Source organism: Neoarius graeffei, chromosome 14 (assembly GCF_027579695.1).
Source record: "Neoarius graeffei isolate fNeoGra1 chromosome 14, fNeoGra1.pri, whole genome shotgun sequence".
Classification (NCBI taxonomy): domain Eukaryota; kingdom Metazoa; phylum Chordata; class Actinopteri; order Siluriformes; family Ariidae; genus Neoarius; species Neoarius graeffei.
In genome coordinates this window covers 32,589,951-32,605,161 of record NC_083582.1, presented here as the reverse complement: position 1 = coordinate 32,605,161, position 15,211 = coordinate 32,589,951, and the positions used below count along the sequence as shown (strand labels likewise).

At 41.7% G+C, this 15,211-nt stretch overlaps 1 protein-coding gene across 10 annotated transcripts in view; it reads right to left on the bottom strand.

Annotated features, from left to right (window-relative positions):
- Positions 1-1,002: 1,002 nt before the first annotated feature.
- The window catches only part of plce1 (phospholipase C, epsilon 1), a 207,175-nt gene continuing 192,966 nt past the window's right edge, over positions 1,003-15,211 (bottom strand). For 7 of the 10 annotated variants that reach the window (XM_060939539.1, XM_060939537.1, XM_060939538.1 and 4 more), the window contains 5 exons: positions 11,497-11,688; positions 9,760-9,921; positions 9,345-9,557; positions 9,044-9,158; positions 1,003-2,577 (listed from right to left, as the gene is read on the bottom strand). In XM_060939539.1, the coding sequence (XP_060795522.1) occupies positions 2,450-2,577; positions 9,044-9,158; positions 9,345-9,557; positions 9,760-9,921; positions 11,497-11,688 (810 nt within the window). In that variant the 3' untranslated portion in view covers positions 1,003-2,449. Of the gene's footprint in view, positions 2,578-8,939; positions 9,159-9,344; positions 9,558-9,759; positions 9,922-11,496; positions 11,689-15,211 lie in introns of all 10 variants that reach the window. The other 3 variants (XR_009656455.1, XR_009656456.1, XR_009656457.1) reach the window with 1 other exon arrangement.

Below are 15,211 nucleotides of genomic sequence, written 5' to 3'. Positions count from 1 at the left end.
TACTACCTAACCCCTAACTGCTCCCTGCTCTGGGTGTGTGTGTGTGTGTGTGTTTTTTCACTGCTTCAGATGGGTTAAATGCAGAGGATGAATCTCACTGTGCTTGAAGTGTGCATGTGACAAAGGTTTCTTCTTCTTCTAATTGCCATTGAGTGGGGTTGTTGCTGGACAGCGCTCCAGACCACTCAGCCATGGAGGATTACATCATGAACTGCGGTTATGTAAGGTGGTGCTATACAGTGACTGGAATCACTACCTGAGACTGGCACGCCAAGTATATTCTTATACCCGCTCGAACTCGGTTAAACATACACATACAGGCAGGTGCCTCTACAGGCTTCAGCCAAAGGCTGAGCCAATAAAAAGGCCTATTTATCAACATTTCATTTTTAGTAAAAGCCTATTAACCAACAATTTATCTACATTTGTAAAATTGAGAAATAATTTAGTTAAGAAAATATCTAAAAACATTCATGGAAAAATCAAATTATGAATCAGGTGTATTATCCATCCATCATCTGTAGCCGCTTATCCTGTGCAGGGTCGTGGGTAAACTGGAGCCTGTCCCAGCTGACTATGGGCGAGAGGCGGGGTACACCCTGGACAGAGACAACCAACCATTCACACCTACGGTCAATTTAGAGCCACCGATTAGCCTAACCTGCATGTGTTTGGACTGGGGGGGGGAAACCGGAGCACCCCATGCAGAAAGGCCCCTGGGCTCGAACCCAGAATCTTCTTGCTGTGAGGCAACAGTGCTAACCACTACACCACCATTCCACCCTATGTTTGTATTTAAATAAAATAAATGATTGCCTCTGGAGCCAGACTTTTGGGACAATGTGTGGACCAGATAAAAATGAACAGAAAAGTCCAAATCAGAGAAGAAACGCTCCAGTTTTCTGAAGCTTTCAACAAAAAGTGTTTCATTTATTCACTGAGTAGAACCTGAATTAAAATGATTAAGGGGTGTCATCAGCTCAACAGAGCAAGTCTGGGGCCTTTTTACAAGATTTAATACTTTTTATTTTTTCAGTTTATTGTACAACTCGTTTCCTCCACAACAGTCAGACAGTCACAAGATTCTCAAAGATAGTGCTGAACACTAAAATGCAATTAAAATACTGATGAAGCTGCACTACATGTGACTCATCAGAAGCATTTACACACATCTAATATCCTTTAGTGTCTCCAAGTACCAAACATCACAGAATCCTAAATTACAAAAGTATAAACAAACAACATACACTGATACAGTACGAGCGAACCGGGTAATATTTACACCCTCCGAAATAAATTAGACACGTGGCTTTAATAGTTCTATCATATGTACAAGAGCAGAAAGACATGGCCGACCTGGGCTATGCTTTTAAATAAATTAAAAAAAAAAACGACGATGGCGATAAAGACGTGACAAGAAAGAAAAAGAACTGGTAAAGTTTCCAATCTTCATGCAGAACAGGTCCACTTTACATTTAATAAGGAATCAGGTTAAAGACATGGACAGACTAGAGAACAGTGAAAGGGGGGGTTACACTTCAAGGCTCTGCGAGTTAGCAGAGGTAGTCCGGGACATTTTAAATTCAGAAATGAATTAAACTGTGTGGGACGCGCGCGCACACACACTTGTGCAACATGCAAAAGGAATCAATAAACATCATCAAGAAATAATGTGGGGAGGAAACCCTTAAGGAAGTGATGTCATTTTCCTCAACTGATCCCACAAGCAAATATATCTAGAGTCTGGATGATTTAAAATAGTCTACAGTAAAACTGGTGCTGAAAATTAAATGTCAAGAAATAGGAAACAAGTCTAAAGTACTAAATACAAAGAATGAAGCAGAAAGCTGTAGTGCCTTTCTGTTGGGTTTCCACTGATTTCCACTGGAGCAGCGACTTAAACAATAAATAAAACAGTCAACACTTTTGTTTTAAAGGAACTAAATGTGGTGTTGGTGTGCTACTCTCCTGCCAATTTAACTACAGGAAGTCCGTTAAAAAAAAAGTGAAATAAATACGCAAAGTTTTAATTAAATAAGAACATGTGATGACTAAAACCAACTATACTATAATTTAAAAAAAATGTGCAAAAGAACATCACGCAGGACAGTAATATCAGTCTCCTGAAGACGATACTGCAAAGAAAAGCATGAGCGACTCCTGATGCTCACTTCGAGCGTTAAAGTAACCGAGAAAAAGCGAAGATGGAGACAGAAGTGACAAGTGAGCTTTTACGCATTTCATCATCACGTCAAGTCACTCAGAGCCAGTGTTGAGCTGGCTGCGTCTCACTGTCCTCTCCAGGTTCTGCCCAGTCAGCGTGGGCTCCGGGACACTCCACAGCCTGGAGCTCATCGGGTACCGCTCCCTGTCCCATGACGCTCTTCGTGACCTCTCTGTGTGAGAGGTCATGGTGTTGATTAAAGGTCAGAGTGCTGCAGCACTACGCTCATTTGTGCAGCTTCCAGTTCCACAGCAGGGGGAAGGACCAGGCCGAGGGGGCCGGCAGTGCCAGAGGGGCAAAATCCAGATGTGCATCTGCCACCCAGGCCTTTGGTCCCAGCGCCAACGCAGAGCCTACACACACACACACACACACACACACAATTTTTTAATTTATTTTTTTTAAAAACAGTTATTCCACAAAATCGAGTCGTACATGAGCTGATAGCTGACGAGGCGCTGACGAGCCGAGTCGGCTATACACTACCGTTCAAAAGTTTGGGGTCACCCAGACAATTTTGTGTTTTCCATGAAAAGTCACACTTTTATTTCCCACCATAAGTTGTAAAATGAATAGAAAATCTAGTCAAGACCTTTTTCTGGCCATTTTGAGCATTTAATCGACCCCACAAATGTGATGCTCCAGAAACTCAATCTGCTCAAAGGAAGGTCCGTTTTATAGCTTCTCTAAAGAGCTCAACTGTTTTCAGCTGTGCTAACATGATTGTACAAGGGTTTTCTAATCATCCATTAGCCTTCTGAGGCAATGAGCAGTGATGGGAATAACGGCGTTAGAAATAAACGGCGTTACTAACGGCGTTACTGTTTTTAGTAACGAGTAATCTAACTAATTACTTTTTACATCGTTATAACGCCGTTCCCGTTACTTACAATAAAATACTATGCGTTACTTTATTAAAGCTGTTCTCATCTGGCACGCTGCTCGTTCAGCCTTTCTTTCCTCTGCTTTAGTGTGGGGCGGGGAGACGCGAGACAACGGCACAGTAAGCCAATCAGAGTAGATTTGGACAACATATGTAGGTAGGCCACGCCTACTGCACTACTGCACGCTCTTTCAATCGGAAGACACAGCGATGGCGAGCGGTCAGCCCAGCACTGCGCTTTCACACTGGAAATACAGCCAGGACTTTTCATTACTTGAAATAAAAGGCAAGAGTGTTTACGTGCAATGCACATTATGTCGAGGAACAAAGCGTTTGTCCTCATCAGTGGCCAGTAATTAGTAACATAATTTTAATAACTACAAAAATATATTACATTTGATAGATGTCTTATCTCACATTGTCCCACAAAAATATTAATATAGTGTAGATAACGTTACTAATTGGTTCTGTTAAGTGTCCATTTCAGTCATTAAACACATTTAACATTCACTTTTATTATGATTACACTAATTGAATTTGATTTTTTTTTTGGGGGGGGGGGGGGACGACAAAATGTAACGGAATAATTACTTTCCCTGGTAATTAGTTACTTTTATGACAAAGTAACTCCGTTACTAACTCAGTTACTTTTTGGGACAAGTAACTAGTAACTATAACTAATTACTTTTTGAAAGTAACGTGCCCAACACTGGCAATGAGCAAACACATTGTACCATTAGAACACTGGAGTGAGAGTTGCTGGAAATGGGCCTCTATACACCTATGTAGATATTGCACCAAAAACCAGACATTTGCAGCTAGAATAGTCATTTACCACATTAGCAATGTATAGAGTGGATTTCTGATTAGTTTAAAGTGATCTTCATTGAAAAGAACAGTGCTTTTCTTTCAAAAATAAGGACATTTCAAAGTGACCCCAAACTTTTGAACGGTAGTGTAAGCCATATACGATGAGATTGAGTGGAATGACTGTTTTATTCTATCCACGTTTACTGGATTTTGAAAAACAGAGCATTTTTATTTTTTCCAAATTCGATAAATAAAAACTTGACACGAAATGTCCAACAAAATATTTTCCGCTAGAATGTAAACAAACCGGAGAAATGACCGGAGCAATTTGTGAAAATTGCAACACTAATTCTTGGGGGGATACGTTCTTACCATCAAATCCTTTCATTCCATACTTTCTTGCGGGTTTTGTTTTCGAGTAGTTTTTATTTCGTCCTCCGTTGGTTCAGCAACACGCTCCGCCATTTTGTTTTTCTCTACTCACGGTATATGAGCCGATATCCTAGTAGTAGAGTAGCCAATCAGAGCGCGCAATCCGGTGAATGTGGACAGAATATTTGTATATATTTATATATAAATACATTTCAAACATGCTGCAGGGTTAAACACACATCACTGCAAAATCTCTTACACAGCACAACGGGGAAACAAGTTCAAGACGCGGTGCGTCATTTTCACTCCACAGCCTTGTTTTATCATCGACTCTGACTGAGACAGGAATCACTCGGAAAGTAAAACGGTAATGGATAAACAGAATAGGTTTATTAAAGAGTTTAAGCGTTTTAGTGATCTAAGGTTATTGTTTCTACGGTAACAACTTATACCGGGACATAGTGGATGAAGTGTGTTATGATTTCCTGGACTAGTTTCCGGTGAGAAGACATTATTATTATTATTATTATTATTAATGTTTTTTTGGAAGGAGCCTCATCAGCGTCGGCGTTTTGGATCAGTCAGAGGTAAAGCAGTAACGTTAAGTACGTTTTCAGTCTTCAGGGCAGATGGAGAGCTTTGTGCTTTCCAGGTTTCTCAGTGACACGACAAGCTGCAGGTTTTTGACGTGTTGGTGATGGAGCGACCGTTTATAGCTGCTCGAATACAAGCGATAACAGGAAGTCCCTTGGAAAAGTGCCTGTGGTACAAGAGGAATGAAACACTGCATCGTACCACCTGGTCGTCGATTATTTTCCTGTCACAGAACGCCCCATTGTGTTTTATTCCTTATAGCAGAGTGGAGTGTGGCGAAGCGCCGTACTTAAGAGAATATGGGAAAGCATCGGCTTGGTTTTTATGGCTTTTGTGACTGTATGACATCTGTCCACGTACCACCACAGAGAACCCGACTGTAAGTGCAAGACACGCATCTCCAACACTTGACCACCGGAGAATGAAGGCCCACTTTACACGGGGACGGTCTGAAACAAAAACGCAAAAGTCCGTTTTCGTTCTCACTTTTTTCTGCGTCTACACGACCGTTTTCAAGGAGGAAATCTGCGTCTATACGGTGACGCATAAATGTGTGGAATTCAATTGGATGTGCATGCCAGGCGGCTAGGTGGTGCTGTGAAAGACCTCCGCTATGTCTGCACGCATGCGCAACGTCTTCCGTCTTGTCTGATCTGCACATCTGCGCCGCGAAAACTTTGACTACTCTGGCTATGGTAAGTAAGAAAGTAAGTAAAAAAGTAAGAGCATGCTATACCCGCCTCTGTTCATTAACGGTATATGTGCAGATTCGGTATAGGTGTTCGAAGGACTCCTGGACGTTTATTAAAGCTGCCAGAGCAGCTTGAAGGTCCGTTGGATCGATGTAATCAGACATGCTCTTACTTTTTTACTTACTTTCTTACTTCCCGGGCTGGCATGTACAGTATATGACATATGTATGACGTAAACGCGTACCCGACGTGAGCAGATCCGAGCAGAGTTTGGCGTATTGGGTAGTTTAGACGGATATGCAACGGGGGCTGTTTTTAACTTATCCACTCTGGAAGGCGTTTTCAATTTTTTCCGTTTTTCAGCCGCGGAAACGCCGTCCCCGTGTAGACGAAAGGCACTTCCGATAAAATATTTAGTTGTTTTTACCCGACAGAGTCCTCATGTAAATGGGCCCGAAATGTGCATTTTTAGTTACATAAAGATAGATGGGGGTTTTATCCAGCGCTTATTTTTAATTTGCTTACTAAAAAATAACACGGGATTATTTACAGACACCTTTTACAGAAAATATTCACAACAGTTTCATATAAAAACACGTCAAACCAGCTTGTTGGACAGGTGTAACCAAACAACTCTTTGACGTCAAGTATGAAATATCAAGATCGCAGCTCGAATCCTCAGAGCTCATACGCTGCATTCGGTCAAGGAGGATGTTTTCCAGCAGGGTTTCCCGCCCTGAAGCTTTATCCTACCGGTCCCCCCCCCCCCATAGCACGCAACGTACCTTTGCATCATATGCTTTTTATTTATTTATTTTTACCTGAGTGATTTCTCACTCTGCACACTCGTGTAAACACAAGTATGAGCCTCTTTCCTTAGGGTTAGATAATCTAAAACTACCGCAGATCGATAACGATTAGTTCAGATGGTAACTCTAGAGTAGAGTAATGATCTAAAGTGAAAGTGCTGGTTCACTGCTGTCCACCAGGCACCCAGCAGAGTCGCACCAGAATAAATGTCGTGGTGGTGTTTGTGGTGAACGGCATGCCGTGTCAAAGAAAGGAAGGAATATGTATTCATAACTGCGATGTCTCTCTCATTATTGGTCGCACTGTCACAAGACAATACAGTAATTTATCGCTGTGAAATACACGACACTATTCAGCGGTCCATTTGCTATATTATTATTATTATTCTATTCAGGTTGAGTTTTGAAAATATTTTGCTCATACACTCATCAGGAGCTCCACTTTTAGGCACTGCCTCGATCATATGCATCACAGATAATGTCTTGCAAAAGTATTCATCCCCCTTGGTGTTTGTCTGGTTTTGTCGCATTACAAGTTGGAATTAAAATGGATTTTTGGAGGGTTAGCACCATTTGATTTACACAACATGCCTAACACTTTAAAGGTTTTTTTTTTTTTGGTGATGCATCCAATAATCAAGATGGAAAAAAAACCCAGAAATCTGGAGTGTGCATAGATATTCACCCCCTCAAAGTCAATACTTTGTAGAGCCACCTTTTGCTGCAATTACAGCTGCAAGTCTCTTGGGGTATGTCTCTATTAGCTTAGCACATCTAGCCACTGGGATTTCTGCCCATTCCTCAAGGCAAAACTCCTCCAACTCTTTCAGGTTAAATGGGTTGCGTTGGTGTACAGCAATCTTCAAGTTATGCCACAGATTCTCAGTTGGATTGAGGTCTGGGGTTTGATTAGGCCATTCCAAGACATTTAAATGTTTCCCTTTAAACCACTCCAGTGTAGCTTTAGCAGCATGTTTAGGCTCATTGTCCTGCTGGAACGTCAACCTTCGTCCCAGTCTCAAACTTCTGGCCGACTCAAACAGGTTTTCCTCCAGAATTGCCCTGTATTTAGTGCCATCCATCTTTCCTTCAGTCCTGACCAGCTTTCCTGTCCCTGCAGATGAAAAATATCCCCACAGCATGATGCTGCCACCACCATGCTTCACTGTAGGAATGGTGTTCTCAGGGTGTTGGGTTTGTGCCACACATGGCGTTTCCCATGATGGCCAAAAAGATCAATTTTAGTCTCATTTAACCAGAGAATCTTCTTCCATGTGTTTGGGGAGTCTGCCACATGCTTTTGGGCAAACTCCAAATGTGTCTTCTTCAGCAATGACTTTTTTTCTGGCCACTCTTCCATAAAGTCCCGCTCTGTTGAGTGTACGGCTTAAAGTGGTCCTATGGATCCCATCTCCACTTTGGATCTTTGCAGCTCCTTCACTGTTATCTTTGGTGTCTTTGTTGCATCTCTGATTAATGCCCTCCTTACCCGGTCTGTGAGTTTTGGTGGGCGGCCTTCTCTTGTCAGGTTTGTAGTGGTGCCATACAGTATTCTTTCCATTTTGCTATAATGGATTTAATGGTGCTCCCTGGGATATTCAAAGTTTGGGATATTTTTTATAACCCAACCCTGATCTATACTTCTCCACAACTTTTTCTCTGACCTGTTTGGAGGCTCCTTGGTTTCATGTTGCTTGCTTAGTAGTGTTGCAGAGTCAGGGTCCTTCCAGAACAGGTTGATTTATACAGACATCATGTGACAGATCATGTGACACTTTGACTGCACACAGGTGGATCTTAGTCAACTAATTATGTGACTTACGAAGTGAATTGGTTGGACCAGCTCTTATTTAGGGGTTTCATACGAAAGGGGGTGAATACCTATGCACACGCCAGATTAGTTTTTTCATCTTATTGTTTGTGTCACAATAAAACAACAATGTGCACCTTTAAAGTGTTAAGCATGTTGTGTAAATCAAATGGTGCTAACCCTCCAAAAATCCATTTTAATTCCGGCTTGTAATGCGACAAAACAGGACAAACACCAAGGGGGATGAATACTTTTGCAAGGCACTGTATAAAATACAAAACGCTAAGATGCAATGCGAAAGTGAGAGAAATCACACGGGCCAGAAATGAGCTGCACGCCACTCTCTCCTGCCCCTTTTCCCTTTTAGCAGGAAGAATGGTGTTTTCAGTGCAACTATAATTCACCTTACAGCCAGCAGAGCTCGAAAAGTAGTAGATGTTTTATCATTAGGAGAATATCAGTGGTGGATGGAGCTTCAGTTTAGTTTGTAGTTCGCTTGCTCTTACCAGCTCGGAGCTCGATAGCTTTTTCTGAACAGCTGCACTTTTATAAAGCAGTTTACACAACACTGCTAAGATAAAACTCGACTTTGATTTCGGAATCAGGAAGGAAATATTTGATTACTTATCGATCTGTAATCAGCGCAAGTTCATTAAAAAGATTCTGACTAAAGCTGGAAAGCTTTTAACTCTGCTTTAAAAAAAAAAAATCTATGCCAGGTGTCCGCGTTCCAGAGCTCCCCTACCTGGCCAGGACTCCATGCACTGCACACACAAACACACACACACGGGCAGGCGTGCGTTCAGTCCAAGGCATCGGGTGGAGGCGGAGCACCGCGCTCCTCCTTACTGTGTGCTGCATCGCTCGAACCGGGCCCGTTCATCGTCACGCTGCGACTGCGGCCTGTCAGCTTCCAAAGCTCACTGGCAAACGACACACACTTCCTTTTATCCTCACGCCCAATCTAGAACACACACACGCGCAAATCAGCAAACAGCAACAGGAGCCGCTGACATCTCCTATCCAAACCACTTATAATAAGAGTCAGAATGTAATTGTAACGGAGAGCAGATCGTCTCTGGTGTGTTTAAAAGGCGTGGCCTTTTACAAATTACATATGATGGAGAAGCTTTGCTCTCCCGTCTCATACCTGCTCTTTGAGTTTCAGGATGAACTTGCCAGGGCCTTTCCACTTGCTCTGGGCCTGGAACACACACTCATGATCAGGCAGCACACGCTGACCGGGTTTAGCTGAAGACCCCTTCTTTCCAGGCACTTCACGGCCCACCTCCTCCATCAGCACGTAATCACTGGGGTTCGGGTTGCTCAGGATGCTGACAGAGTACTTGGCTTTGCTCAGGGCCTGGGATCAGAGATGCGAAAGACAGACAGAGGTTGGGTTATTTAAAAATAAATAAATAAAAGACAGAAATGACTAAATCCATGCTTGACCAGGACAAACCAAGCCAGATCTAATACAGTATTTCAGCATGTTGTTAAATCACTATTCAAATTATTAACAAAAAAAAAAACAAACAGATCATGACACTCTACATTGCTCTGACCTGCTGAATGATATCCTGGGCAGTGCTGTAGCGTGGCGCTTTAATGACCGTGCGAGGCTGCTCTGGAGAAACATCATGAACCTGAACGAAGAACGCATCCTCCTCTCCTCCACTGTTTACTTCCTCCACTCGCTCCATCACTGCGTTCTTCTCACTCAAATCCTGCCGATACAGTACACATTTTAGCCACAAGGGGGCAGGGGGCAATTCACTGACAAGCCAGCAGGGGGCGCAAAGAAAGTGCCATCACATACTGCAGGCAGGTAAACTACTACTACTACAACTAATAATAATAATGCAACAACACACCACCACTGCTTTCTTTCAGTCAGAAAAAAAAAAAAAAATTTCCCCCTCAGCCACCAGTACATGATTTACAAAGAGTTCTACCAGAAGTGTCGGGGGAAAAAAAGAAAGACGAAGGAGGAGTAGGAAAAGGAGAAGAAAGAAGAGAAGAAGAAAAAGACGAAGAAGAAGAAAGAGGAGGAAAAGAAGGAAACAAAGAAGAAGAAGAAGAGGAGAAGGAAAAGAAGTCAAAGAAGAAAAAGAGGACGATTAAGGAGAAGGAGGAAAAGAAAAAGGACAAGAAAGAAGAAAAAGAAGAGGAACTACGAGGAGGAAAAGGAGAAGGGAAAGAAGGAAACAAAGAAGAAGAGGAGGAGGAGAAGGAAAAGAAGTCAAAGAAGAAAAAGAGGATGATTAAGGAGAAGGAGGAGGAAAAGAAAAAGGACAAGAAAAAGAAGAAGAACTACGAGGAGGAAAAGGAGAAGGGAAAGAAGGAAACAAAGAAGAGGAGGAGGAGGAGGAAAAGGAGAAGGGAAAGAAGGAAACAAAGAAGAGGAGGAGGAGAAGGAAAAAGAAAAAGAGGGAGAAGGAAAAGAAAGAAGAAAAAGATGATGATTAAGGAGAAGGAGGAGGAAAAGAAAAGGAAAAGGACAAGAAGAAAAAGAAGAACTAGGAGAAGGAAAAGAAAAAAAGAACAAGAAGGAGGAGGAGGAAAAGAAGAAAAGAAACAATGAGGAGAAGACAAAAGAAAAAGGAAAAGAAGGAAAAGAAAAGAAGGAAGAGGAGAAACTGAGCTAGTGGGAAAGGAGTGCTGCAGTAAACAGTAGCCGAGGCTCACTCTCCTGTTAATGGCGGTCTGGGGCTCGTTTACAAAATTCCATCACCACTTCTTTCATAGCCAATAATCAGAATTAATGTTTTTGCCAAAAAAAAGGCACAGTTCAAGTGTAGACAAGTGTGTCTGACATACTGTATGATATAAAAAGACTGGAGAGCGAAAGGGGGATGATGGAGCAGATAACCTCTGGATGTCCGCTTTGTTTCTCAAGAGGAGTCTGAGAAAACGACTTCAAGAAATGTCTCACTTTTCCCATGCTTGAATTTTCTGGGTTAGTTTGAGCTCTTTTCAAGATGGTAAGCAGACCTGCTGGATCAAACGCAGCTGAACCAAGGCGAGATTAAAACCGCTCTAACGGAGCTACACATGGTCCAATCTCAGCTGCCACTGAACAAGGCTGAAAATTCTCTGGAATAGCTGATATCATTAGTCGAGTGTGCCTCAAAGAAAATTAAGTCTAGAGGCCATGTCGTTATTAAACGCTCGACCAAAACCTTCGGCCGTGAGCTGCTGTTCAGTGCACTATTCCAGCTGTTACAGTACACCAAAAAGGAGGATGAGGATTGTGGGGAATAAACAGGTTTCCTGAGTATCTGAATAAGATCATCACTTACCTCCTCCTTGGCTTTAAGACACATGCGGCCCACGTAGCCCTCCTCAGACTGCCAGCTGTGCTGCACTTTGAGAACCCTCTCGTCGGACGCTAGAGGGCGCTGCTGAGGAACTTTCTTTGTGTCGCACTTTTCCTTTGACAGTGGTATCTTCTCTTCCATCAGGAAGTAGTCAGCAGAAGCATCTGGAACCATCTGGTGAAGGCAACGTTACAGCGAGTGCTTATAAGAATCACAGATACGCAAGTGTGTGGGAAAGTGTGCTGAACACGGCACGTCGAGCACAGGGTTTACGGCTATTTAGCACAAAATCTAAAGTCTTTTAGCACAACTCTAAGTTCTTTAGCACAAGCTCCAAAACACTTAATCTTTATTATGAATACCTACTGATCATGTTTAAAGATGTTTGAGGGATTTTTTTTTTTTAAAAGAAAAGTTGCTCGTTTTCGATCGGAATCTCAGCGATTGTATTTCCCCACTCCGCCATCTTGAAACCGCCATGTTGGTTGTTTGGTCATTCCTGAACTTTATTATATATTATATATATATATATATATTATATATTATATTGCACTTTTATTAAATTGGAGTTCGTTCGAAGATACTTTAGTGGAAGTTTCTTTCATTTGTTTACATATCACAACTCTTGGTTACTTCTTAGTCGGCAAAACACGTTGTCAAGCAGGACAAGACACATAACCCCCCGGTTAATTAATTCAGCAAACGCGTAATTCTTGACAGTCAGTTGAGTTTGTGATGTGATCAGAAGTGACTGAAGGTGGCCACAATTCAAGGTTTGTTATGGCTTGACTACAAATATCCAAAGACACCAAAGGATTTTCAGTCCACGTTTCAGGGATCAACAACTGATCCTTAACATGCACCGCAGCAGAAATTCCAGCTTCCAGTCCCTAAGCAATCATAATAAACCCCTTCCTACAGTGGTGCTTGAAAGTTTGTGAACCCTTTAGAATTTTCTATATTTCTGCATAAATATGACCTAAAACATCAGATTTTCACACGAGTCCTAAAAGTCGATAAAGAGAACACCGTTAAACAAATGAGACAAAAATATTATACTTGGTCATTTATTTATTAAGGAAAATGATCCAATATTACATATCTGTGAGTGGCAAAAGTATGTGAACCTTTGCTTTCAGTATCTGGTGTGACCCCCTTGTGCAGCAATAACTGCAACTAAATGTTTGCGGTAACTGTTGATCAGTCCTGCACACCGGCTTGGAGGAATTTTAGACCATTCCTCCGTACAGAACAGCTTCAACTCTGGGATGTTGGTGGGTTTCCTCACATGAACTGCTCGCTTCAGGTCCTTCCACAACATTTTGATTGGATTAAGGTCAGGACTTTGACTTGGCCATTCCAAAACATTAACTTTATTCTTCTTTAACCATTCTTTGGTAGAACGACTTGTGTGTTTAGAGCCGTTGTCTTGCTGCATGACCCACTTTCTCTTGAGATTCAGTTCATGGACAGATGCCCTGACATTTTCCTTTTGAATTCGCCGGTATAATTCAGAATTCATTGTTCCATCAATGATGGCAAGCCGTCCTGGCCCAGATGCAGCAAAACAGGCCCAAACCATGATACTACCACCACCACGTTTCACAGATGGAATAAGGTTCTTATGCTGGAATGCAGTGTTTTCCTTTCTCCAAACATAACGCTTCTCATTTAAACCAAAAAGTTCTATTTTGGTCTCATCCATCCACAAAACATTTTTCCAATAGCCTTCTGGCTTGTCCACGTGATCTTTAGCCAACTGCAGATGAGCAGCAATGTTCTTTTTGGAGAGCAGTGGCTTTCTCCTTGCAACCCTGCCATGCACACCATTGTTGTTCAGTGTACTCCTGATGGATGACTCATGACCATTAACATTAGCCAATGTGAGAGAGGCCTTCAGTTGCTTAGAAGTTACCCTGGGGTCCTTTGTGACCTCGCCGACTATTGCACGCCTTGCTCTTGGAGTGATCTTTGTTGGTCGACCACTCCTGGGGAGGGTAACAATGGTCTTGAATTTCCTCCATTTGTACACAATCTGTCTGACTGTGGATTGGTGGAGTGCAAACTCTTTAGAGATGGTTTGTAACCTTTTCCAGCCTGATGAGCATCAACAGCACTTTTTTTGAGGTCTTCAGAAATCTCCTTTGTTTGTGCCATGATATACTTCCACAAACATGTGTTGTGAAGATCAGACTTTGATAGATCCCTGTTCTTTAAATAAAACAGGGTGCCCACTCACACCTGATTGTCATCCCATTGATTGAAAACACCCGACTCTAATTTCACCTTCAAATTAACTGCTAATCCTAGAGGTTCACATACTTTTGCCACTCACAGATATGTAATATTGGATCCTTTTCCTCAATAAATAAATGACCAAGTATAATATTTTTGTCTCATTTGTTTAACTGGGTTCTCTTTATCTACTTTTAGGACTTGTGTGAAAATCTGATGATGTTTTAGATCATATTTACGCAGAAATACAGAAAATTCTAAAGGGTTCACAAACTTTCAAGCACCACTGTATATATATGGGTGAATTAAAGGGGAAAACCAGTGGCTCCGTTTTACTGTGGGGGGCATTTATTTATTTATCTATCTAGCTCACATGATTTGTCTCCACATGAACCCTTAAAAGGCAAGAGTCACTGCAAATCGGGGGGGGGGGACAAAAACCCTATGATGAAACATTTCTAGAATTATGGGGAATTATGGGAGTGGTCACAGACAATGACTCCGCCCTAATCCGAAATCACCCCTACTCACTATATAGTGAACTATATAGTGAGGTCGCCATTTTGTAGTGCTGTCTGAATGTATAGTGAGCATTATTACACCCTATATAGTGCACTCAGACCCTGTGTCCAAAATCACTCACTCGTTCACTACTCCCTACGCCCTATATAGGGAATTACTATATAGAGGACTATATAGTGAGCTCATTGATAAAATCAAAAAACGCTTTCGGACACTAGTCCATTGTGCTGGTATATTTACGTCATTACTGTCGCACAATTAAAACGTGCCAGATCAGTCGGCTGGTGGGTTTTCAAAATAATAAATACATGCATGTATTTTTGTGATAAATCCATATTATACTGAGCGTATTTCCCACATTAATCAATACAAAGTAGCTGCGTCTTTCAGGTTTTGTTTTTTTTTTTTAAATCAAGGCTGAATACTTTCTTCTTTGCCGCTGCCTTTTATTAAATCAAATTTGAGACTTTTAATTTGATTTCTTTCATCGTGACCACAATGCATGATGGGATATATTGCTTTGATTAGTGACCATCGGCTGTACACTACTTTTCGTGATGCATTGTGGGATACTTTGAGCACTCTGTATAGGGTGTAAATAATCCTCGCTAAGGTTTCGGACAGCGCTACAAAATGACGTCCTCACTATATAGTGCCCTATATAGTGAGTAGGGAGCTATTTTGGACACAGGGAAAGTATCCCACAATGCATCACGAAAAGTAGTGTACAGCCGATGGTCACTAACAAAGCAATATATCCCATCATGCATTACGGTTGCGCTGAAAGAAAAAAAAAAAAAAGGCAGATAACAGAGAGGAGCAACCAGTGCAGCAACAAGAGAATATCATATATAAATGTAACTAAATTTCCGTTTGACTTTTGATGATATGCTGAGTTTTTTAGAATTTTGTTTAACTGTTTTTAATGTACGCCATTACG